This window comes from Rattus rattus, chromosome 8 (genome assembly GCF_011064425.1).
Source record: "Rattus rattus isolate New Zealand chromosome 8, Rrattus_CSIRO_v1, whole genome shotgun sequence".
In the NCBI taxonomy this organism is placed as follows: Eukaryota; Metazoa; Chordata; class Mammalia; order Rodentia; family Muridae; genus Rattus; species Rattus rattus.
This window is the reverse complement of record NC_046161.1, coordinates 97,845,639-97,872,065: the sequence shown is the minus strand read 5'-3', so window position 1 is coordinate 97,872,065 and position 26,427 is coordinate 97,845,639. Positions and strand designations below refer to the sequence as shown.

The window sequence follows — 26,427 nt, the reverse complement described above, 5'->3', positions numbered from 1 at the left end:
CAAAGCATGCTGTATATAATATCAAAGAATAATTTATTTTTTAAAGCCGAGTGGACTGGCATGCACTTGGAATACTAAGACTGGGGAAATGAAGTCAAGAGGATCCCTGAGGCTCACTAGCCAGGTGGACAACCCTGGTTATTAAACTATAGGTCAGTGGCTCTCAACCTCTGGATTGAGGCCCCTTTGGCAAACCTTTTTGAATGAAGAAAGAGAGAAGAAAGAAAGAAAGAAAGAAAGAAAGAAAGAAAGAGGGAGGGGGAAGGAAGAAAGAAAAAGAAAGAATGAGAAAAAAGGAAAGAAAGAAAAAGGAATGGAAAGAAAGAAAGGAATGGAAAGAAAGAAAGAATGAATGAATGAATGAAAGAAAGGGAGGAAGGAGAGGAAGGAAAGGCGCATGGCTGGTCCTAGGTGTGGTGGAGGAAAAGATTATTGTAGGTAAGAGAGAGAGCATAGTCAGAGGCAGGGACATCTGGGAGAGTCCAGAGTAACCATGGCCAGGCGAAGAGAGGAAAGGAGCGGGAGAGAGGGAACTGGGTGCAACAGTCAGGAGGCTCAAAAAAGAGTAAACAAAATGGATCAGGTAACCAAAATATATAGGGAAGGGCAGCCCAGCCCCTAGGCTGGAAGATTGACGATAGTGAGCAGGGTAGGCCAGCCAGGAGGACTTTTAACAGGGACTGAGTGATGCAGGGAGAACCAGGAGGCCAAGTCTGCTTTGATATGTTAAGTAGACACCTCAGCCACTTAACTTGAGCCAAGTATAATCAACTAAAGTCCCCTAAACCCCCCAGAGCCTTAACCAATCACAAAGGCACCAATACCCCTGGAGCTAAAGCCAACCAATCACAGGAAAGAATGGTAAAAGTTACCCTACTTCACTCACAGGCTTTAAATTGACCCTGTAAAATCCACACTTCTGTCTTCCTTCCCATGTATGGTGGACCCCAGCGTGCAGGTTCCCTGCAGAATAAACATTCTTTGCTATTGCATACTGTTTGAGTCTGGAGTAGCATTCTTCATGAACCACGTGGCCAGCTGGCTACCTCTCCCAAAAGCAGAATTTCAGAGACAGCAGCCCTTAGCTGGCTTTTAAGGTCCTTTTTATGAGGAAGGGTTAGCATTGATTAAAAAAAAATCGTTGTCAAGAGAAGTGGCTGTTAGCACCTGGACAGAAGAGTAGGGACTTGGGGTTCGAGGCTGCCTGTGAGGTAGTTAGGTCCAAGAATACATCATCAAGGTATCTGGGAAGACACATTTTCATAAGGCAAAAGGACAATCGCATATCACAAGTCAGGAGTTTGGTGAGGTTGAGGTATGGGCATGCTTCATCGTGGGTCACAAGTTCAGCACAGGTGGAAACCATGGTTTGCAGGCTACATTAAGCCTAGGAAACAGGGGTTGGGGATTTAGCTCAGTGGTAGAGTGCTTGCCTAGGAACCGCAAGGCCCTGGGTTCGGTCCCCAGCTCAAAAAAAAAAAAAAAAAAAAAGAACAAAAAAAAAAAAAAAAAAAAAAAAGCCTAGGAAACAGAAACGTATCCTTGTAAGGTTTGGAGACTTAATTACAATGTATAACATGTGGGTCCTTAACAACAGTGCTGCCCCTGTTTTGGTTTCAAAGTGCATGTAACACACCAAATTTAAAACAAGATAAAACAAACTATAGTAACCAACATAACCAAGCAGTGAAAACAATATCCCAAAGATCCCAGACCTGGTGGGGCCCACCTTTACTCCCAGCACTGGGGAAGAAGATGGAGGTGGAGATTTTGAGGTCAGCCTGATCCGCATGGCATAGCCAGCCCCGGGCCATCCAAAATTGCCTAGTGAGACCCTGCCTCAAAAAAAATTTTTTTTAAAAAATAGAGAGAAAGAAGAAGAGGAAAAAGGAAAGAGGAGAAGAGGAGGCTGGAGAGATAGCTAGGAGGTTAAGAGCACTGGCCTCTCTTCCAGAGGACCTCAGTCCCCACCCACATGTCAGCTCACAGTCTGGAAGTCAAGTTTCATGGGATCCAACACCCTCATGCAGACACAACAATACATAGAAAAAATAAGAATAAATAAGTCATTGAAAGAATGAAGAAAGAAAAGGCCTTCTGACTAGAAAGATAACTCAGTGAGTAGACACTCCCCAGTAAACCTGGTGACATGAAAGCCAGTCCCTGGGATCCACATGGTAAGACAGAACTGGCTCTGTCCTCCGACCATCATATGCATACCACAGCACACCCATGCACAGACACATGCATACACACTTATCACACACACACATACACATAAACATAAAAGTATTTAATGCACGGATTGATTAAGGATCCAATTCTACCAGACCTTCAAAGAGCTAACACCAGCCTTGGGTTTTCTCGAGAACCCTCCCCTGCTTTTGAGACAGGGTCCCACGACGTAACTCCCAGCTGGCCCCAAACTCACTGTCTCTACCTCCTGAATGCGAGGATTAAAAGCCTGTGCCACCCTGCCCTGCCACAGCTCTCCCTCTTCATGGTGATTGATAACACATGCACACAAACACAGATATATTATCCTTTAGTTTGGCTTGTTTGACGGGCGCTCTTCCAGGATGATGCAGAGACAAGCTCTCTCTGCAGCTTCACGAAGCACTTGATTTGACGAGTCTTCAAACTCCTGACCAACACAGACATACAACTGCTGCTCTGGGCTTCCTTGTGCTATTAGCAGGCATTCCCTTTATAAGCTTATTCTGGCTGTGATCTGATTTGGCCTGATGCCTCCTGCCTGTGGATCAGATTTATCATTTTATACACAAGAAGTCATTTGACAGGTGATCTTTTACATTGGGTTCATTTAGCACACTATTACTACTGCGTGTCCACTCAGTGCGACTGCTGGAGATTGATTACATGAACGTGATTGTGTAGTCATCTAGACGGGTAGACAATTCCATTGCTTCCTCTTTTGATTGGACCAAAATAAAACTACCATGGACATCTGTGCACAATGCTTTTTTCTCAATGTGGGTTGGGGGGTGCGGGGTGCACACTATGGTGCATGTACGGGTGTCACAGGACAACTTTATAGGCTCTTTTCTCTCCTTCCACCTTGTCATGTGATCTGGGGATTGAACCTGGGTCCTTGGACTTGTATGACAAGCACCTGGTGCACCGAGACATCTTGCGAGCCGTGTGTGTGTGTGTGTGTGTGTGTGTGTGTGTGTGTGTGTGTGTTAAGATAGTGTCTGCTACACCTGATAGCCTCAAACTTGGTATATGTTGCTGAGACTGAAGAGCCTTGAACTTCTTGTCCTGTCTCTACCTCCTGAGTGCTGACATCACCGGTACGTATGTACGTCCACTTCCAGTTTACACAATGCTGGCATTGACCCAGGACTTCCGGCCTGCTAGGCAGGCACTGTGTGGTCTACACTACAAACAAGCCTGTGCATACACACTGTGACAATACATTTTCATTTCTCATCTGTGCCCAGGAGTGGGACTTTGCGTTACAGGGTGAATACGTATTTAGCATTATTGGAAACTGCCAGACATCTTGCATGGTAGTTTGGGTCACACTTCTGCCAACATTCTGTCTCCTCCTCATCAAGGCCATCCATGCTCCTTTCCTCCTCTCTCTAGGACAGACGTGTGTTCAGGAGCCATTCATGAATCTCTTCCTGCAGAGCATCCGCCTTACGTTTCGTCAAAAGATCATTACTAGGCCCGCTGTGTGACTCAGCCGAGATCCATAGGTGGAAACCCCTGCTGATATGTCAGACTTCTAATTTTAATAATCTCCGCCAAATTAAAATACTAACGTTTTTATCTTTATTCAAATGAACTAGTGTTGCTTGGACTTTGTCCTTATACCCCAACTTCGGAAGTTTCTGTAGGCGTGAATGGACTCCTACTCGACTCTTAGAAGCCGTACTGACTCCTGCATCACAGACGGCCTTATGACATCATCGCTGGCTCCCTTCCCTCGCTCTTCTTGTCGATCTCCTGGCTGGGGGAGTATAGACCTGAGATGATGATTCCACCATAACCCCAGTCATGGGGGAATTTAAGGGATTGCAGACCTGGGAGATTTGAACCATCTGTCTCCAGACATGGGCTGTCTGTATAGTGTAAGATAGAAGGTGGATTTTCCAGTTGACAGAGATAAGTCTGGTGTCGAGGGATACTGGGGCAGCCAAGGAGACTGGGCGTGCGCTAAAGTGGGTATGTAATTGTTCAAAGAATAACCCACTCACAGATCTCTCCTTCAATTCTGGTGATAGAAGGGGAATGTTCGCTTTAACGTAAGTGAAGACACCTATATCACAACAGAACCAGAAACAGAAACAGAAACAGAAAGAGAAACAGAATCACAACAGCAAGAGGAAAAGAAAGAAAAGATCAAACCTTCATTCTCTTCGTACAAGGCCCTCAAGGTTAGAGTTAACCCCTGATCTGCCACGTCTCTGACCCATGTCACCCAGACTTATCGTGGTCTTCTCTGTGTCCCACAACACAGGACAGTCATGGAAGGTGTGCTCCAAACAGACTCGTGTGAGCAAGAGGTTGGGCTGTTTGTCAGTCAGCACAACCATCAAACACTAACAGGATAGTTTCCCTCTCAAAAGTTCAGGCTTTTCTTGAACTGCCTTCTTTCAGTCACCTTCTCAGCCTGAGACGTCATGGCTGGCATAGGGAGAAGCCGCCCCAGAGAAGGAGAGAGCAGTGCCGTGAGGAACCAGGGAGTAGGGCATGAGATCTGTATCTGGGGAACATATCTAAGCAGAACTCTTACATCCGGGATTGTGTAAGGGTGTGGGTATGTGCACACACGCATGTGTGCATGTATGATTGCTTGAACTAAGGTTTAAGGTTTGGGAAGTGAGGAATAGATGAGGTCAGGACCCTACGCCGTATGAGGAAAGAAATTTAATATTAGGACCTAACGGGTCAGAGGACAGCACGTGGCAGGTGGCAGACTGAGGTAGAGAAGAGAGCAGAGTAAAGAATGCTAATTTCCTGGAAGTTCCTGCTAGGAACTTCCTCTGCTCAAAAAGATCCTAGGAATTGCCAGGTTTTTGCTCTCAATTGGCCAACCAGGTTCATAGACACCTAAGCGAGGTGCTGGAGAGACGATGGCTTAGTGGCTAAGAACACTGGCTGCTCTTCCAGAGGACCTGGGTTCAGTTTCCAGCAACCCCACAGCAGCCCACAACTGTCAGTAACTCCATTTCCAGGGGTCTTGATGCCCTTCTCACTTCCGAGGACACTAGGCGTATGCTTGGTGCAAATATACACACGGCCACAACACCCACACAGATAAGAAAAATTTAAAAACCCCTTACAAGAGTAAACATACTGCATTCTATAAATGGGGACATGGGGACTCAGAGATAAGGTGATGTTTGTTCACTGGCGTGGAACACAAAAGGAGAGCAGAGGTAGCATGCCCTCCTGCTTCCTCAGCTCCTCCTGCTGTCCTACTCAGCGTTCACAAACTTGAGAGGAAGCCATGGTTAGTGACATAGGATCAGGGCATTTTCTGAGAATATATCTTTATTCTTTTTTCATGCAAATATATACAATATACTCTGCTCACATTCTCCCTCTTATTCTCTCTCTCTCTCTCTCTCTCTCTCTCCTCTCTCTGTGTGTGTGTGTGTATGTGTGTGTGTGTGTGTGTGCGCACGCGCGCGTGCCGCTGCATGAGGAAGGGCTTGTTCACGTGATTAAACTTGCTGTGGCTATACCCTTGAAAACTAAAAACATTCCTCATCTTACATCCCACTACAGCCATCCTCACAGCCATCCCCACTGCACCAAGTAAAAAAAATACTGAGTGCCAGAAAGATACAGGCCTGGTGGCGAGGCACCCTGGTGAGACGCACACTGCTGAGGGCCGCCCTCAGTGCATGGATCATTCAGTGCTGGTGGAGGAAGATCCTGGCCGAAAGACAGGAAAGCAAACGCCTGGTGATCCTGCAATGGATGGTCCTAGAAACAAACGCCTGCGTCCTTATTCAGTCGTGGGTCCGGATGCTCAAAGTCCGCCACTACTATCTCAGGCTGTGCTGCGCTGCCCGTGTCATCCAAACATCGTGGCGCTGGCATAATTGCCGTACCCGTGGCTTTTTCCAGGGCAGCTATGAACTTGAGGGACACAAACTACATCTACAGCTTGATATCTTTCTGGGATCACAGGTTTGTCGTATATCAGACTGCATATCCTTGCCAATAAAGAACTGATCAGGTCTTCTAACACAGGATACCAGGTTTGTCTGTCCCGTGGCAAGTCCCCGTGATGACTGCAGACACACAGCACCACACGAGCCTGCTCTGGGGACAGCAGCAGCATGTGTCTGAACTCTCAGGGGCAGAGCATGTGAGAACCCTGGATCACTCAGGGCTTGCATGGCTGGAGAATTGGGGACAAGTCATCAGGAACACTTGTCACATGCCCTCTCCCCTTAGCTGTCCAATATGCCACTCTCTTCTTCATCCTCTTAAAGTCTGTCCACCTACTTAGGACAAGTTTGACAGGCCTCCCTCACCACGGTCCACAACCCTACGCAGTCCAGTCATATCCTTCAAACTCTCCCAGTGTCCTCTTGGATACTCTGCCAGCCATTAAGCATCTCGAGCAGAGACGTCAGCCTTGCTCCCATTCAGAACTTGGAGCTTGGCTTCTGTTCCCTGAGGGCTTTCTCTCCTGGGAGCTCTCTTTATTCAGTTTTGTCTCTGCACAGGCACTCCCTCGAGGGCCTCCTCTGTCTTCCCAGTTTATGTTGCTCTCTCTGCCCCCGGTCTTTTGGCTCTAGCTGGTGACTCTGATATCTTGGATGCAAAGTCCTCATCAAGACCTGAAGTGTTATAAACCCGTTGTCTGCAGACCTCCCATGATACATCCAACTGCAGGAGAGCAGGGCTCTGCACCCAGATTTTTCAAAGAGTAGATCACCCCTTCTTGTTGCTTCAGGGGCTGATTGTGACCCTTGTCACACACACACACACACACACACACACACGCATGCATGCACACAAAATGAAAACCACTCATTTAAGAGTAGCCGTTAAGGCAATACCATCTAACACGTTCACATTGTTAAGCTACTGCCACCTAAATCAAGTTCTAAAATACTTTTATGACACTCCATAACACCCTAGCTTTTTAGTGTCTACCTCCCTTAACCGCTCCTCCAGCCTCTGGCGCCCTTCAAAAGTTATCCTGTCCCTGTAGGATTTATTTCATGTGAACAGTGACGGCCGTACATCGCTTGCATGGCCTCTCTCAGTACACTGCGATCATTTGTACCTTCGAGCGCATCATTACCTAACTACTTCATAATACTCCAGTGTAAGGGACCTTTCACACGCTCTGGCATGCATTTAGGCTCTCCCGACCGAAGTCACTCTGAGTGGTTAGCAGTTTACAGTACCATCAGCCGCGTGAAAGAGTTAGATTGGTACTGCTGGGTCAGGTAATGATCATTGCCAAGAGGACTGTTAAATGTTATTAAAATACTAAATGCATGGCTCTAAGAGGAAAACCCACTACACTTTACTAACCAGAGTAATTGCTAACCGCACTCTAAACCTTCTCCTTATATCCACAGATAAATGTTGCTCTCACTCCTCATCAGAGATGTGTCTGTTTGCAGCAGACAGAAGCCATTACAGAAAGCCACAAATGTCATTCTTTCAAATTATTGCCCTCCTGTTGGCCTGGAGTGGTGCTTCATTGTGGGTTTTCATTTGCATTTGCTCAGCAGCTAAGGATTCTGAGCGTCCCTCTATGAATACTGATCATTTGTAAAATATCTATCTGGACAACTGTTTATTCAAGCACCTGAAAATAATTCTAATTAAGTTGTACTTTTAAAAATATTTTTTTGTGAGTTTCACATCGTCTACCCAGTCCTGCTCACCTCCCTGTTCCTTCTTATCCACCCTTCATTCACCCTTGCAACCTCTCACCAAAATGAACACACAAAACAAATCAAAGCATAAAAAGAATCTCATCGTGGAAGCTGCAGTATGCCACAGTGTGTCTCACAATATCCCCCCACCCCCACCCCTCGCCATTCATCTTCCCTTGCAAATGTTCATTTCAGTGAGTCATTGGTCTGGTTCGAGATCTCTGGCTTCTGTGACACCATCGATATTGGATCCTCACTGGGACTCCTCCCGGTTATTCCGTTGTTGCCCTGCGTCGTGGAGGTCCTGCAGCTTTTGGATCAGCCCTTTCACACGTCCCAACCTTTCACAGACAATATAGATTTGGGGGTGGGCTAACCCAGAGCCCTGGATCTAGGACTGAGCGGTAGCGGAGCTGGTAAGCACGCTGAGTCTCCCTTATCCACACCACCAGGGGGAGCTCTCCGGCACTGCCTCTGCTAGGCCATCCAATACCTTCACTGGCAGGAGGCAGGACCCGCTCTCCTGCTCTCATGCCCTCTCAGCCCGCTCACCTGCCTCCACAACACCAGAGCCAGCTCTATTGTGTTGCTTAGTCAAGAAGCGGGACCCACTCTCCCGAGCGCTGCAGCCTATGAGGGGATAGGCCAGCTCTCCCACTCACACACCCTCAGGACTGTCATACCTGTGCCTGCACCATCAGGGCCAGCTCCACTGTGCCAGGTGAAGTACAGGGCCCGTTCTCAGGAGTGCTACAGCCAGTGAGGGGGCAGGGCCCACACTAATGACCCTGGGACAGGCTCTCCAGGCTACTACTGTAGGTGGCAAGGGGGAGAGGAAGGGCATCACCCCCAAACCCACACCATCTCATGGTAGAGGAATGGCGGGACCACACCCTAAATCCCCCTCAACCAGAGCCATCACCACTGTGCTGCCCAAGTGAGGTACAGGGCCTGCTCTCCCAAGTTCAGCAGCTGCTGAGGGGCGGGGCTAGCTGTCCCTCTTCCTGACTGCCAAGGTGGCAAGGGGCAAGGGTGTCACCTCTGTGCCTGTGCCAACCCATGGCAGAGGAGTGGCAGGGACAGCTTTCCCACACTCATGCCCTCGGGCCAGCTCACCCACAACCCCAGGCACCAGGGCCAGCCATCTCCACTGTGCTGCCTAGGGAAATGCGCCACCGGGCCCACTCTCCCAAGCACTACTGCCAATGAGAGATGGGGCCACCTCTTCAAAGCACCACACCCATCGAGGTATGGGACCAGTTCTTCATAGCTCCTGGATATCTGTGCATTCCACTGTAGCTGCCCTGACCAGGAACTTCCCCATGTCTCTAATAATAATATGAGTCATGGACATCTGCTGCATGGTATCGACAGACTCAGACATGGCCCTCAGTGGTTGCTTGGGCTGGGCCCTCACCATGGCCCCAGGTGATGGGGCTGGCCGCTCGCAACAGGCTACTCCTCTCCACCCTTGAGTTCTCCAGTTCCATCTCTCTTCCTAACGCTCAAGCTGTTCCACATCTCTTTCTCTCCCAGCTGACCACCATATACTTGCACATGGCGCTGGCTCCCTCTGCAGGCTGGTCATGAAGCTGGTGGGCTCCTGAATGACATCCTCCACCCGCACTGCATGGCCGGTTGTGGCTGCAAGTGGGTGTCTATGGCCCTCCTGTGCCCTTCACTGACAGCAGGTCTGAGGGTGGCATGGTGGTCTCTGTCTTCCTCCTCCCTCGACACACTGGATTTGATTTGATTTGATTTTTACGAGTCCTAGGCATAAAGCAGCTTCGGCCACCAAGCCAGGCATCAGGCTAAGATGAGCAGAGGACTGCCGTCGGCTCTGCCCCTGACTGATAGAAGAACAACATCACCAACAAGGGGTCTCTTGGCCCACTGCCAGGGAAAGCACTTTTCTAGTCTCAGTAATTCTTTAGTGAACGAATATATAACTCAAGATTTTCTCCCAGGACTCTGGATTTGTGGTTCCACTATGGGTCAAGCCCTACTCCCTAGGACTAACTTCCCTTACACCTCAACATACCTAAAAATTCCCCAGAATCAACCCAGTAAACATAGTTGTCTCTGAATTATCTGAATCTATCCATCCATCCATCCATCTACCTATCTCTCTCTTTCCTTTCCTTCAGTTTTCTTCTCCTTTCCCCTTCCTCCTCTTATTCTCCCTCGCTAAAATAAAGAAATTCACTCAAGACACACTGCTCTTATGAGCTCAATATTACCCTAAGAATAAAACCAGACAAAGACACAGAAATGGGACAAAATTAAAGGCCAAGCTCCCTGATGGACGTAGATGAAAATTTTCTCAATAAAATACTTGCAAACCAAACTCAAAAGCACATCGAAGCAAAAAAGCAAAAGCAATTTACTGTGATCACTTCATTCTTTAAAAAAAAAAGGGATAGTTCTACATGCATATATCAATAAATGTAATCTCATGTAAATGGATTCAAGGTAAACAAAAAAGTCAAACGATCGCCTCAGTAGATGCAGAAAAGCATTTAATAAAACCCCACTGTCTCTTTATTATTCAGAAGTTATCCTGAAGACACCAGGAACAGTGAGAATATTTCTTAACATAATAAAAGTTATTTTTACTACCTCTATTCTTTCTCTTGGTGCTTTGAGATGGGGTTTTGCTGTACTGCCTTGGTTTGCTTAGAATCTACCTGCCTCTACCTCTGCCTCTCAGCCTCTCAGCCTCTCAGCCTCTCAGCCTCTCTGCCTCTCTGCCTCCCCGTCTCCCCGCCTCCCCGCCTCCCCGCCTCCCCACCTCCCTGCCCCTCTGCCTCTCTGCCCTTCTGCCCCTCTGCCCCTCTGCCCCTCTGCCCCTGCCCTCCTGTGTTGGGATTAAAAGTGAACACCACCACGCCCACCTATGTGCTCTCTTGACCTCTCAGCCACAGTGATTACTTGCACAAGACCATCAACGCATCATCGAGGAGAGAGGAGAGGCTCCTTAGCCCTCACCCCCTCAGAGCTGTAGCCTCTGATAAGTTTTATCTGGTAAATGCCTATGTACCTGTGAGTAGCCATAATTAAACAAACAACCTCCCCCCAAAAAAACAAAAACCAGACAAATATGTAAGAAGAGGGATGAGTTGGAAATAGAAGGGACATAGGGGTGAGCAGGAGGGGACACATGGGACTTGACTGCAAATGTGTTTTCTAGTGGAGCCTTTAGAATGTCCTCCTTGTGTCCCCAAGACAGGGTCTCACTACATAGCCCTGGCTGCCCTGAAACTCAATATGTAGACCAGGTTGGCCTTGAACCCACAGAGTCCTGCCTCTCTAATGCTGGGATGAAAGGCAGGCATAATAAAAATTACCAGTCAGAATTGTAGGTGTAGTAGTAGTTTTCAGACATGCATTCCATCCTGGGAACTGTCATAGGGTATGTTCTGCGGAAATAAAGGCTATGTCCAAGAAACGGAGGCCAAGTGTGTAGCATGGCCCTCCTGTCACTCAGGAAGATCTCTGAGCAAAAGCTACACCAGAATCTTACAGAAAGCACGTAAGAGTGAATGAGAAAACACGTGTTGAAAACTACATGCTTGGGTCTGGAGAGATGGCTCAGCATTTGGAAAAAACATCTTTCGGATGACCCCAGTTCAGTTCCCAGCATCCATATCCAATGGTTCTCGAGCACTGTAAATCCAGCTCCAGAAAAACTGATGAAAACCTGCCACAGCAAGGATCCAGTACACAGGGGCGTCTGCCTAGAGAGCAGGAAGCCGAGGAGGATGCTGGCAGGAGAGTAGCTGATGCAAATGAGGAAAAGGGAGGGAGAAAGGAAGGGAGAGAAAGACAACCTTCAATTTACCCTCATTTGGGAAAAGTCTGAGGGTGAACTAGGAAAGGCAAGGCAATCGCTAGCTTCAAGCAAACAAAGGGAAAGGCTGTGCACTCGTGAGGCGCTGTTCCTGAGTGGAGAGCGGTGTGCATAGCCACAAGGATGCACTACTGATCTATTACAGGAAGGGGTGCTATGCCCACACTTACAGAGGGGTAGACTAAGTCTTCATCCACACAGAAAGAACTCAACGGAGAGCATTTAAAAATGGAAACTACGATTTTCAATACAGCGTGCTAGGGAGGAGTATGGGGGTGAGAAGCATAGTTAAGAGAGACCGGGTGGAGGGGTTGGGGATTTAGCTCAGCGGTAGAGCACTTGCCTAGCGAGCACAAGGCCCTGGGTTCAGTCCCCAGCTCCAAAAAAAAGAAAAAAGAAAAAAAAAAAAAAAGAGACCGGGTGGTGGCGAAACACGCAGGAGAAGATTGGGCAAGGGGGCTCCGGTGGTTTTCATAGTTTGCTCAGAATCACTGAGGCAGTGTGAACAGCTGTGTTCATGATGCTAACGCAGAGACTAAAATTAGATGTCAACAAGCCTCAACATAAAATCAGTGCTGTCTACCGGACAATCGATGTTGACTAACAGACAACCGTGAAAAGGCACAAAGACAGATGGCAGACTGGGGAAGGGGCTTAGCAAAACTTCTCCAACAGAGGGCTGGGATTCTAGAAGTCCTTCTTGTTGACAGGCCTGGGCTGGAGACTAAGCAACTGTCGCTTGGCTTTGTTGTTCTTATAACAGACACCTGTGACACCCAGTGGAAAGGAGGAAAGATTTTTGGCTCACAGTTTGGGTGATTTCGGAGGTTTCAGTTCACTGTCACAGGACTCGTTCTAGGCCTACAGTGAGGTGGCACTTTACGGCGGGTATGGGAAGCCGGAAATGCTTATCTCAAAGCGCTAGGAAACAAAAATAGGAACAGGCCAGGACCAAATAGAACTCCAGAGCCTCCCCAGTGGCCCATTTGTCTGAGGTAGACCCCACCGGCCAAAGTTCTAGCACCTCCCACTGGAGTGCTACAGCCTGAGAACCTAGCCTTCAAAATGACCTACGGCCTACGGCCTACGAGGGACAGTACCATAACACAGACCAAGGACAGAACGGGCCAGCCTGAGAAGGGGGTGAAGGGCAACATGAGAGAGGTTTGAAAGGGAGGGACAAGAGAGGGATTGGAAGAAGCAAAGGGAAGGGAAAATTGTGTAATTATATTTTAATTTAATTATTTTCAAATTTAAAAGTCCTTTAAACTTCCTGATGTCTATTTCCTATAAATAAGCTAAGATGTTGGATGGGAGGGGCAATTTGGTTTCCTAATTGACAGCATTTTAACACATCCCTAATGCCCTGGCTACCTTGAACAAAGAACTCTCAGCCAGGCAGACAATCGAACTACCCTTAAGCCCACTTGTTGGCTGTTTTCAATATTCCATTGACCCTTTGAGGAAGCTACCTGACCACCAAAGCTGCTTGCTACTCCAGGCACAGCCCCAAGTCCTAAAGGTTCAGTCTGCTCTGAAGTAGTTTGTTGCCACAAAACTTGGTGAACTCTAAGGGACCTGCAACTTTTCCACCCAGACCCAAGAGGGAGCACACCCTATAGTAGCCTCACAGTGACTGCTCTGATTGGTCCGAAGGAGCAAATAGAAGTGTTAAATTGTGTAAATATAGTCCTTCATTTGCACGGAGCGCTGCTGTGATCAGCTCTATGGGCAGATTTGGATTGCTTTATGAACTTCCTGGGCTGTCCGGTCTACACACAGAGACACACACGCATGCACGCACACACACACACACACACATACACACACACACACACACACACACCATCCATGATAGAGTGAACTGAACTGCTGTCCCACAGCGGTGATGACAGGATAAGCTCTGGCACAGGAGAGCCAGGACAGTGCTAACAGTGCAGCCAAGGGAGTGTCCTTGGCGGTCGGCTGCCATGAATGTTGTAGCATCAGCCACAACAGCCGCTGCCGTGATAGGAGCATCAGTGACAGCAGACAGCAGCCATGGAGCCATGGTAAGGAAGAGGGAGCAGAGCTGGAGCAGTCTGATAGCGGCAGCAATGGCTATGACAGGTGCCACCCTACATGACTGTGGCACCCAGCGGCTTCAGTAGCGGAAAAACTGCCTCTTCCCCCGTGATGGCAGCCATGACCGTGGCGGTTAGGATCAAGCTGCACCTGAACAGCTACAGACAGCGGCTCATGAGGGAGGCAGAGCAAAGCAGAAACTGATAGAAGATAAAAGAAGGCAGAGTGAGGCTGAAGGGCCATGGGATGCTGGGAAAGTACCAGAGAAGAGCGACTGCCGGTCCTGGTCAGCGGAAAACATTCCAGAGGGCTGCGAGGCAATACTGAGAGACGGACCCCTCGGAAGGCATGCAGAGAGGATAGGGAAAGCCAGCCTGAGTCAGGAGGGTAGGAAGGCCCGTGTCCCTCCTTTCCTGTGACAACGTCAAGTATTCTCAATGGCGAATACAGGACGGGCCGTGGCGTGAGTCAGAACAGCAGTCGTCACTGAGGTAGTTAAAGACTCACACGTCCCGACATCCCTGATCCATCCCTGGTCAAGGGATTTCTCTCCACCAAGCATCTTTGAGCTGGTGGAAGATGACGTGGCCCGTGAGTCACAGGCATCTTTGTGACATCATAGCCACCCCCTCCTTTAGCACCTCCCCTACCCCAATGAAACTAAAGGAGCAACACCAAGAGAGGAATGAACATCTAAAGCTGGGGCCCTCTCGCCATGGTCAGTTGGGGTTGGGTAAGACCTTTGCCAGACTCACCCGCCCCTGGGAATAAAGACTCCTCCTCGACAGAACAAAGCCCTAGATGACTCCATAGGATTCAGGAACAGAATATGGATCTAGACATTAGACACAACCCAGAGAAACTAGTCTGACCTTTGACCCAACTGTCACCGACACTATTCTGTGGCCGCCAAGAAATACCACGGTCAGCAACTCTCATAAGAGAAAGCGTGCAATGGAGGCTCGTTTACGGTTTCCGGGGTCGAGCCCATTTTAGTGGCACACAGGCAAGACCTAACCCTGGAGAAGCAGCTCAGAGTTCTATGTATGGATGGACAGACAGCAGGGAGAGACAGACTCTGGGGTTTAGAATGGGCTTTTTGAAACCTCAAAGTCCACCCCTAGTGACACACTTCCTCCAACAAGGCCACACCTCCTAATCTTCTCAAATAGTGCCACTCCCTGGGGACCAAACATTCAAATCCATGAGGCTGCAGGGTTGGGGGTGGGTGGTGCTGTTCTTATTCGAAAAACCACGGTTACCAACCCAATCCTGGTCGTAGGAACTTGATCAAGATCAGAAAGTGGAAACACCAGAAGAAGCAGAAAATGGAAACGATGAAGCGCAACTGGAGGTAGGCGAGAAAAACTGGAGACAGTCCCATGATTTCAAAGTCCCTAGACCTAAGGGGCCAGCCCTCTCCCCATTGCTCTGTCTCCTAAATCCCTTCCCGTGCAAACAGTGCACACTGAACATGAACCCCGGAGTGGTGAGAAACGGGGAGGTAGATGGGTGGGTATGAGCCCCAGAGGTTATGGAGTGATTTGAAAGGCAGAAGTAGACATTAATAGGCATGAGGTGAGGGAGAGCCTGGGTGTCATGTTTTATGAAAAGAATAAAGAGGAAGGGGAATGTTTGGTGGAGGCGAGGCATGTCATGCAGGGTGGGGTGCCTCTGAGGGCCCATGCTGAGGCATTCCTTCCCCTTGAGGTACTAGCTACATGACAGTATAGTATAGAATAGAGTTTGTTTAAGGCATAGGGAGGGGCGTTGAGGGGGTAGAGACAGAGAAAGGCAGAGGTGGGGGGGAGGAAGAGGGAGAGGGAGAAAGAGAGAGGGAGAGAAGGAGAAAGAGGAGAGGAGTAGAGGCCAGGCATGAGCACGTGGATAGAGAGAGAGGAGGGGAATGGAGAGAGAAGGGACAGAGAAAGAGGAGAAGAAGAGCAAGAGACAGAGGAGAGGGCAAGCAACCCCTTTTATAGTAAGTCAGACATATTTGGCTGTTGCCAGGTAACTGTGGGGCGGAGCCTAGAAGAAATGCTAGCATTGGTTGTCTAGGACACTGTGTAGACAGTAATAGACATGAAGTGAGGGAGATGCTGGATGTCTAGGACCCTGTGTGAGCAGCATCCTGGGCTCAGGGTAGATTCCAAGCCATAGATTCCAAGTTTCTTCCCTGTAATGACCCTTTGCTCCTACACACAGAAGGAGGTGTCCCCCCAGAGTTCCCTCAGGGAAGTCTATGTGGCAAGTATAATCCCGTGTGATAGTGGGTCAGAGGGTGAGCCAATGTGGCCCATAGCCATGGGCAAGACAAAAAGGTACAGGTAGAAGCCCACCCCCCTCCCCCATGTCCTCAGAAGCACCAGGAAAAGGGGTGGTTGTTAGATATGACAAACATACTGGGGATCCATATTAGTTGCTTCCTACCACAAAAAAAGACAAGTACAGGATAGTGCAGATCTCACTTTTTGACACAATGCCTGCCCCTTGGTACTCAATTTTTTACAGTGGGTATAGTCCCTTCTACCTAAGCACTTCCAAAATCAGCTGACAGGGCACACGTGCATGCACACACACACACACACACACACACACACACACACACACACACACACCAGCTTCTCATTCTCGATGCCTCCAGCCTGCCTGTTGCCTGTATCTGGGTTTGAAGCTTAGACCAGAGTTTCACAACATGTGCCAGTCTTAAAAACAGGTGACCCTTCACACCTCGCTCCCATTGTAACAACAAACACGAACTTTGAGAAATTAAGCGTTGAAAGAGAAGACAAGACAGTTCTTGATGACTACCCGTAGCAATGTCTGGTTGCTCCCACTCACCTCGCAGGACCACCTGCCCCACTGCCACAGCTATCTGACCCACTCCCCCGCCTGCTGAAGCTCTGACACCCCACATCAGGTGTCCCTCTCTGTGGATACCTGCCCTGCTCCATCCCGTCTGCCCTGCCATCTTCCTCGTTGATGTTCATCATCTACTCGGGCCCCAGCGTGTCACAGGCAGCTTCTTCACCAGAACACAGTCGGCCCTCAATGGGATGAGGCTCCTGCCTCCTCATTGGCCTGTTGAGCCATGCAAATGTCCCTTTCATCCACCCTGAGCACAGAAAGCATCAACCTCTCTGTGATCCGGCTTACATCATGTTCTGACTCCCTGTAGACCACCCACACCATCCTATGCCAAAGCCTTCTCCACTAGACTTTACATCCTCACTGGCTTTGTTAGAGCTGTGTTTACTGCCCAGCCTATTGATTTGCAGTTCAAGGGGGAAAGGAAGTTAAAATGAGAGAGATGAAGAGAAATACACTTTCAGATTTAAAAAAAAATGTATTTATATGAGCACACTGTAGCTATCTTCAGACACAGCAGAAGAGGGCATCGGATCCTCTTACAGATGGTTGTGAGCCACCATGTGGTTGCTGGGAATTGAACTCAGGACCTCTGGAAGAGCAGTCAGTGCTCTCAACCACTGGGCTATCTCTCCAGCTCTAGATTTTTTTTTAATGAAGGAAACAAATAAGACACAAGCTATCTGCACAAGAAAATCTCCAGTCACTGTCTTAAAGGGTCTCTTGTCAAAGGAAACAGAACATCCAGAAACAACAAAACCAGAATGCCCGACATCCGAATGCTGAGCCCATGCCCTTACCTCCTCACCCTCTTACACACACATAGGAATATCAGAACATAAATGTATCATTTCGAAAATGTCTATCGCACCTTTAAAAAGGTGAGAGGTGGGTTCGATCCCCAGCCCCGGAAAATAAAAATAAAAATAAAAAGGTGAGAGGGCACAATTCATAGGCAACAAGGATATGGAATCCCAAAAACATAGAAGGTAAATGTGACAAGGCAAAGCACTGTGTGCATATTAGAATCCTCATGGACTTGAACACAGAACAATCTAATTCCTTTGCCCTTTGGCTCTGATTATAGGAACAAACCCAAGATGAAGAAACTGAAACTGAAACTGAAACTGAAACTGAATCTGAAACTGAAACTGAAGCCGAAGCTGAAGCTGAAGGGGCAGATAGAGCCATACTTGAGAGGAGTGAGTCGGTCAAAGCGAAACTCGTCCCCCAGGCAGAGGTAGGTGGTGTTGGGATGGACTTCTGATCTGTGTAGGTCTTGATCTATGTCGACCAGGCTGATGGCTCTTTCTGTGGCCCAAACAATAGGATACTCAGGGAATTTATGCTCCAAGCTTGACGCATGTGTGAGTGGAAGGTCTGAGTCAAACCATCACTCTGAACAACCATCAGAAACCGAGACGACCCAAGCTTACTGGGGCAGTCACCCTCTCCGATGCTGCTATGGATATGGCTTGCTTAGCCTTGACTGTCTTACCCACTTGCCTGTTAGCCTTAGAGAGGCAGGTGGCTAAGCTACAAAGATGGGGCTGGGCGTGGTCCAAGAGTGGAAATAGGGATTTTGTGAAGCTGGGGGATGGAGTGTGTTTAGGGAATGAAGGCCAAACCTATATACATATTAGAATCTGCACTGACTCGAACACAGAGCAATATAATTACTTTGCCCTTTGACTCTGATTACAGAAGCAAATCCAAGATGAGAAAACTGGAATTAAAGAGGCAGATAGAGCCCTACAGGAGGTAACTGAGATGGTAAAACTTCTGTGGACCTCTGATCTACATGTGTCTTGATTCATGCTTCTATTATGGCCCATATCATAGGATATTCAGGGAATTTATGCTCCAAGCATGACACATGTGTGAGTGGAAGGTCTGAATCAACGTTACAGCTTCTTCTTCCAATGTCTGGGATCCATACATGGTTTTCAGGACTCCTCCCAAGGGCCCGTGTCACTTCTCCAGCTCTGCCCTCTGTAGCACTCTAGGCTCTGGTTGACTTCCCTCCACTGCTGCTACTGTTCTTGGTGGTCATCCCATGGTACTGGCATCTCTAATATGCTGGGGTCTTCTGCTGCAATGAGGCTTCATCAATAGCCTCTCACAGGCTCTCTTCATGTGTCAAGCCTCAACTTCTTTGCATGACTCCTTCAGTCCTGGGCCAACAACTGCCCCTGAGGCTACATCTTCACCAATGGCCTTCCCTGACCTCTCAACAGTGCCCAGCCTTGGCTGCTCTCCATGACCCCTTCATGCCTTCAAAACCAGTACCACCTGGGTGACTCTTACACATTACCAAAAATCCAGCTGCAGCACGAGGGGGCTGTCTCTGGAACATGGCTTCTTTCTGCTCTCAGAAATCACTCCCCAGATTTTATCTCCGTGGTGCTGGTCTCTTCTTAATCATCACTAATTTCTCAGCTCCAGCTAACCAGTATCACCTTAAACCATATATTTTGTATTTTTTTTCTTTCTCAGCTTGCTCCTTTTCATTAAAACACTCTTCATAAGAGTAAACTTTCGTAATCACACAACAGAATTTATACCAGGTCGTTTTGAGAATTCCATTTTCAAAGCAATTAATCTAAATCTCTTCACCTTAGCTTCAGGCAGACTCTTTGAACAACGGCAAAAAGCAGCCATATTCTTCACCAAAATACCAAAAAGACAGTCTCTACTCCACATACTGAAATTCTTCTCCACTGAAAACTCTTGGTCCCGGTCTGCACAGTTTAATTCACTCTCAGCAACAAAGTCTTCCAAATTCTTACTAGAATGGTGCATGAAGCCCCTCTTAAAGTATTCCACTGCTTTCTAAATCTAAAGTCCAAAATCCAAATTCTTTCAAACTAAGGCATGGTCAGGTCTATCACAGCAATACCCCAGTCCCTGGTACCAACTTCTACCTTAGGGTTTTACTGCTGTGAACAGACACCATGACCAAGGCAACTCTCATAAGGACATTATTTAATCAGGGCTGGCTTACAGGGTCAGAGATTCAATCCATTATCATCAAGGTGGGAGTATAGCAATGTCCAGGCAGGCATGGTGCATGAAGCTGAGAGTCCTACATCTTGTTTCCGAAGGCAAACAGGAGAAGACTGGTTTCCAGGGTGCTAGGATGAGGGTCTTAAAGCCCACATTGTGGAATGACACACTTACTCTAACAAGGCCATACCTAATAGTACCATTCCCTGGGCCAAGCATATTCAAACTCAAGGAGGTATAGCAAGGTCTGGTGTCACACCCTTACCAAGACACTGCTAACACCAGGACCCAGGTAACTGGTGACACCACAGCCTACCCATCCCACAGAACAGAAGATCCAGAGGTTCCAAAGTTGGGTAAGTGTGTGCTCCTGAGACAGGAAGCAAAGATCGCAGAGCAGGGGTTGTAGGGAACAGCGCAGTGTTTAGGTGGCTTCCACTGTTGACGAAGGGGTTTGCCACAGGCACCTGAGAAAAAGTCAGACTGAAGTCAGTCAATGGGCAAACAAGTTGTATGCAGGGGGAAGTAGGTTTCTGCTAGTGGTCAGGATACAAGGCCTGTGTTAGTTAGGCTTGCTGGCCAGGCAAACCACAGTGTGCATATTAGAATCCTCATGGACTTGAACACAGAACAATCTAATTCCTTTCCCTTTTGGCTCTGATTATAAAAGCAAACCCAAGATGAAGAAACTGAAGCTGAAGGGGCAGGTGGAGCTGAAGGGGCAGATGAGAGGAGTGAGTCGGTAAAAGCGAAACTCGTCCCCCAGGCAGAGGTAGGTGGTGTTGGGATGGACTTCTGATCTGTGTAGGTCTTGATCTATGTCGCCCAGGCTGATGGCTCTTTCTGTGGCCCAAACAATAGGATACTCAGGGAATTTATGCTCCAAGCTTGACGCATGTGTGAGTGGAAGGTCTGAGTCAAACCATCACTCTGAACAACCATCAGAAACCGAGACGACCCAAGCTTACTGGGGCAGTCACCCTCTCCGATGCTGCTATGGATATGGCTTGCTTAGCCTTGACTGTCTTACCCACTTGCCTGTTAGCCTTAGAGAGGCAGGTGGCTGAGCTACAAAGATGGGGCTGGGCGTGGTCCAAGAGTGGAAATAGGGATTTTGTGAAGCTGGGGGATGGAGTGTGTTTAGGGAATGAAGGGCCAAACGGGGCCATATACATATTAGAATCTGCACTGACTCGAACACAGAGCAATCTAATTACTTTGCCCTTTGACTCTGATTACAGAAGCAAATCCAAGATGAGAAAACTGGAATTAAAGAGGCAGATAGAGCCATACAGGAGGTAACTGAGATGGTAAAACTTGTGTGGACCTCTGATCTACATGTGTCTTGATTCATGCTTCTATTCATAGGATGTTCAGGGAATTTATGCTCCATGTATGATCTAATTGTTTTGCTTTTTGACTCTGATTATGGAAGCATGCATATCCAAAATTATAAGAGAGTGGTGTGTGTGTGTGTGTGTGTGTGTGTGTGTGTGTGTGTATGTGGTGTGTGAAAATTACAAGAGAAATACCACAGACTATAGGGGAAGGAAACATTAAGGCCCAACAGAGGGAGGGGCAGGTTGTAGATTAAGGTCAAAAGGAGGGAGGTCTGAAGGTCAAGGGGGCCCTGGTGGTTGTCAGATCCAAGAGGGTTTTGTAGAGCTTAGAACTATTTTCCTAAACTGGCCAATCCAGCTCCATGGAAAGCCAGGTGGCCAGGGCTACACAGAGAAACTCGTCTATCAAAAAACCGAGAAGAAAAGATGGGAGATAATGCCAAATGCACTCCCCTGATCTCTGAGAACTTCCTCGGTTTCCTAGAGCATTCTGGGACTGGGGTGTCTGAGGACCGAGTGTCCTTTCTTTTCCACACCACATCTCTTTAAAATACAACAGCTGCCTGCTAACGCCGAGTTGGCCGGCGTGAAGATCCAGGCCTGGTGGCGAGGTACGCTGGTACGCCGAACCCTGCTGCTTGCAATCCTCAGCGCTTGGACCATTCAGTCCTGGTGGAAGGAGTCAAAGAGCAGGTTGCAGGGGAGGAAGTTGCATGACGTGATGCGCTGCAGACTGAGGTGAGTGTATGCCGCTGAGGTGAAGCTGCAGCCCTGGGTGTGAATGTGGCTCTCCCGTAAGCGTTACCTCCATTTGTGCAATGCTGACCGCAAAGTGCGACGGTCCAGGAATTACAACTACATTTGTAAAAATCGTAACACGCTCCAGGGCTTCTATGAGGTCACAGGAAACAAGCTAAAACTTCAAGTTGGTATCTTTTTCCAATCACAAATCGGTAGGATATCAGACTGCATACCTTTCAGGGTTGCTCCTAATTGGTGTCTCTTGGGTCTCTATAAGGCAAGCTGCTGGATGTCTCAGTTTCAATAATGGATCAGGAAAATGTCTCTTGACTTAAAGCACAAGTTTGCTCAGGAGAGAGTGTCTACACTCCCTGGGGACAGAGAACGACGTAAGGGCCTCGAGTTTAAACGACCAGGATTTATGACTGATTAGCAATGTTGGTTGGAATATTGGTGATGTAGGGTTCAAGTGTCATGTGACCAACTCCAGAGACCATGACTGATGTCCATTTAAATGATGTCCCCTATCTTAGTTAGGGTTTTATTGCTGTGAACAGACACCATGACCAAGGCAACTCTTATTATAAAGGACGGCATTTCATTGGGGCTGGCTTACAGGTTCAGAGGTTCAGTTCAATATCATCAATGCGGGAACATGGCAGCATCCAGACAGGCATGGTGCTGGAGGAGCTGAGAGTTCTACATCTTCATCTGAAGGCTGCTAGCAGATACTGGCTTCCAGGCAGCTAGGATGAGGGTCTGAAAGCCCATATCCACTGTGACACGCTTACTCCAACAAAGCCACATCTTCTAATCCTGCCACTCCTGGGCTGAGCATATACAAGCCACCACATCCCCTAAGCTGTGCAATATGGAGGAGCCCATCTTCCAGCCCCTTCTGCATTTAGCTCCTTCCCCATAGTCCAATCGGCCGTGTTTGGTCTGGCCCCGTCTTTGCACCTTCTTGCTATCCTTGGACAGGAGAGAACTTTGATTTCAGTGTATAAATGTTATACCGAAAGTGTTGTGGATAGGAGAGGGTAGATTTAGCTAGACCTAAAGGAAACTAACACGGACAAGATGCAGGCTTCCCCTTGCATGAAAGACACAGGCCTTTCCATGAGATGCCGAGGCTTGACTAGGGCCTAGAAATTTCCCATAGACCATGGGTATGTATGGTGAGTTTTTAAATTTTCTGGTTTCGTTTTAATTTTTGAGTCGGGTACTGTATTATTCAGACTTCTCTAGAGGAATAGAACCCAACAGAATGAATCTATGCATATAGACTTCTTAGAGTGGCTTATAGATGGAAAGTTCCAGACTCCAGTAGTTTTGGTCACTTCACGAGGCTGGATGCAGAGGCCATGGAGGAATGCTGCTTCCTAGCTTGCTCTACACGGCTTGCTCAGTCTGCTTTCTTATAGAATCCTGGACCGCTAGCCCAGGGGTGGCCATGCCCACAATGGACTGGGCCCTCCCATAACAATCACTAATTAAGAAAGTGCCTTACAACCCAATCTTTTTGTTTGTTGTTTAAGATTTGTTTATTTTATTTATATGAGTACACTGTAGCAATATTCAGACACTCCAGAAGAGGGCATCGGATCCCATTATAGAGGGTCGTGAGCCACCATGTGGTTGCTGGGAATTGAACTCAGGATCTCTGGAAGAGCAGTCAGTGCTCTTAACCACTGAGCCATTTCTCCAGCCCCTGTTTGGTTTGGTTTGTTTTTCAAAGCAGGGTTTCACTGTGTGTAGCCCCGGATGTCCTAGAACTCACTCATGAAGCCGCCACCCTAATTCCTTTACCACATCCCTCCCACCCTACTTCTGGCTCAGTTTAATCTTATGGAGGCGTTTTCTCAACTGAGACCCCCTCCTGTCCAGTGACTGTAGCTTGTGTCCAGTTGACATTAAACTAGCCAGCACATGACTCAACAGTTAGGAGTACTTATTGCTCTTGCAGAGGACCCAAGTTTGATTCCTAGCACCAACACTGGACTTCACAGACATGTGTAACTCCAGTTCTAGAGGATCCAATGCCTTCTTCTCACCCCCATAGGCACCAGGCAAAACACTCACAGGCATAAAATACATCATTGAGAATTAAAAAAAAGAAAGAAAGAAATCTTTCCTCCCCCTTTAAAATTCTCCAGCTAGTTTGCCACAGCAATAAAGAGTTGGGTAAGATACTCTTCCCGCACATTCTGAATCCATTTAAAGGATTTCCCCCATCCCAAGGGAAAGACAGAGAATTGGACGTGAGGTGCACATGTACCTTTTTTTCCTGTGAACTACTGCCCTCAAAGGCCAATGACAGAATGTGCCCCATAGAGCCAAACCATAATTCATCCTTAGAGCAGGACAACTCACACTCTAAGGACTCTAGTCCATCCCTGGCTAGAAACAGATGCCTTTCCTTCAGAGAAGGCAATCTAGTCCATGGGTCACAGTTGGCCTTATGACATCATGGCCATCTCCCCCATCAGCCATCCTGGGCCTGCTGGAGTTAGATGAGCAGCAACCAAAGGGGAATGATCACCTGAGCTCCTGTTCTTTGCCATGGGTTCCCTGTTTGTTGTAAGACTTATCAGATTCGCTGACCTCAGGTTGGGGGGATACTACTTGGCAGAGGGAGATCCCGAGCTGCTGTAGCGGGGTCTGGAGAAGACTGGGGAGCTGAGATTGAGGGATGTGTGCATGGCTGTTGGCTTCTACTTATAACCTCTCCTCCACCGCCCCCATTTTAATTGCAGAAACCTAAACCTAAAGTCCATCAGCAGAAGAAAACGACTCAACCAAAGGTAGGCGCGACCCAGGGCCATAAATGACCCAGATGCCCCTGACCCTTGGCCTCCGTGTTTGTAGAAATGGAGGTGGCACCTTTATCCCCAATCAGCAGGCTGAGTATACTCTCTTGTCCCCTAAATCCCATCCCTATCCTGAATTAACTGTGCACAGGACCCAGGAAGGTAAGTCACTACCTTAAGAAGGTAGACAAGGGTTTCCGTGAGTCAGCATTATCGAGAGGTAGGAATGAGATGAGGTAGCAGAACGCTTAGGGAAATGTGGCGCCTAGCGGAATTGTGGCCCGGTTTAGAGCTGAGACTCAGGTTCTTCCTTATGAGGACCTCATGAGGTCTTCAGGATCAGAAAGTCTTTTCCCTGAGTCCCCTGTGAATGCCACAATGCAACTGTACCTCGCTTTATAGAGGCCGCCTCTGTGGCTCAGAAGATGAGCAGCTATGGGCATAGCCATGGACAAGACACAGGTAGACACAACAAAACTCTACCCAGCTCTCATGTATCTCCATCCTGACCTATGAGCATCCTGTCCTTTGCTTGGTTAGCTCCTTCCTTTAAAACAACCCAAGGACTCAAAGATAAAAAGGACCCGAGCAGCCAAGAAGATCCAGGCCTTGTGGCGTGGATTCCTGGTAAGGCAAACTCTGCTGGCTGCAGCCCTCCGCGTCTGGGTGATCCAGTGTTGGTGGAGGAGCGTCCTCCACAGGCAGGTACTTAAACGACGGCTGTCCCTGCTGAGGGTGTACGTCATCGAGGAAGAGGCAGCCGTCAGGCTCCAGGCCTGGGTTCGAATGTGGAATTGCCGTCGATACTTCAATCAAGTATGCAAAACACTTTGTGTCATCCCATCTGTCGAAAACAGCCTTACCTTCAAGAACGATGACATTTTACAGGGTCAATATGAAGTTGTTTCCAAGCAACCAGAGTTCCACATTGAAATCTTATCCATCTAAAGGCCCACAGCACAAAGAGTTGGCTCCAATGCCTAAATAAACACCTGAACTAATATTGTGAGTTTCGGTGATTGTCATGCCACAGAGACACCCCCACCCCAGGGGTTCAGACTCTACACCTCTTCCTCTCCTTAGGGGAAGACCTTCTCTATCCCCACAGGGCCTGTCACCTCCAAACAAGAAATGAGGCCCAAGATGTCTGTATCCATGCAGAGCCAGGCATCCCATTACACAACCCTGGGACCATTCCTGTTTTTTGATGTTGGAATTAAAACGGACTGAACTTCCTATTTCTAAAGCGACATATGAGATAGGCAGTTTCTCTGACTACTATCAATCATTTGGTATAATCACTAATGAGCACCACCTCATAGCACTGAATCCAAATTCATGGTTGTTTTCTCATCTTTCTCTCTTCTAGGAGAGAAGTCAGAATACTATGGCCTGTACAGCAAGGTCGCTACAAATAGAGACTGAGCATTCATTAAGCCCAATATACTGTCTGGCCCTTAAGATTCTTAGGCACTAAGATTTTCTAACATCTAATTAGAACTCCTGAGAGGCAAACTTAACCAATGTTTCCCTCTCAGCTGCCATTCATGTTCCTGCCTCTCAATAGTCTACAGTTTTATCTTAATGACCCTTCTTTCCATCTTTGAATGAGCCTAGCTCTCTATCCTACCTCATCCTTGCACCAGATGTGCTAAAAGAAAAGTCTTTGGGGTGGGAGGAAGCAGTTTGCTGACTTCACAGAAAACTGGAGGTGCAGTAGTGTGCCAAGAATTGGTGAGGCCGAGTCAGGGAGAACAAACTATTCTACATGGTGAAACCTCATCAAAAAAAATCACGGGTGGAAAGTGAGTGTGCATGTGGTTCAGTGGGTAAAGGCACTTACCGCCAAGCCTGATGACCTG

At 48.0% G+C, this 26,427-nt stretch overlaps 2 protein-coding genes and 1 non-coding gene across 4 annotated transcripts; 2 read left to right on the top strand and 1 right to left on the bottom strand.

Moving 5' to 3' along the window:
* Positions 1-4,082: 4,082 nt before the first annotated feature.
* On the top strand, positions 4,083-6,216 carry LOC116908259 (IQ domain-containing protein F5-like). The gene is made up of 3 exons (XM_032911512.1): positions 4,083-4,100; positions 4,254-4,325; positions 5,764-6,216. Exons 1-3 carry the CDS (start codon positions 4,083-4,085, stop codon positions 6,214-6,216), a joined length of 543 nt encoding a protein of 180 aa, XP_032767403.1.
* A 3,431-nt stretch (positions 6,217-9,647) lies between these two features.
* On the bottom strand, positions 9,648-9,791 carry LOC116908387. The gene has a single exon (XR_004388932.1). It is a non-coding gene; the product is annotated as a small nucleolar RNA SNORA48 (small nucleolar RNA).
* Positions 9,792-14,472: 4,681 nt separating this feature from the next.
* Iqcf3 (IQ motif containing F3) lies at positions 14,473-25,566 on the top strand. Of its 2 annotated transcripts, XM_032911171.1 has the most exons (9): positions 14,473-14,518; positions 15,083-15,154; positions 17,756-17,908; positions 18,373-18,429; positions 20,345-20,446; positions 20,916-20,972; positions 21,574-21,752; positions 24,512-24,559; positions 25,106-25,566. In XM_032911171.1, exons 1-9 carry the CDS (start codon positions 14,516-14,518, stop codon positions 25,116-25,118), a joined length of 684 nt encoding a protein of 227 aa, XP_032767062.1. In that variant the 5' UTR covers positions 14,473-14,515; the 3' UTR covers positions 25,119-25,566. The 2 variants fall into 2 exon arrangements, with proteins under 2 accessions (XP_032767062.1, XP_032767063.1); XM_032911172.1 differs by lacking the exons at positions 14,473-14,518; positions 15,083-15,154; positions 17,756-17,908; ... (2 more) ...; positions 20,916-20,972; positions 21,574-21,752 and adding an exon at positions 24,318-24,335 and having other exon boundaries at positions 25,106-25,513.
* Positions 25,567-26,427: the final 861 nt, after the last annotated feature.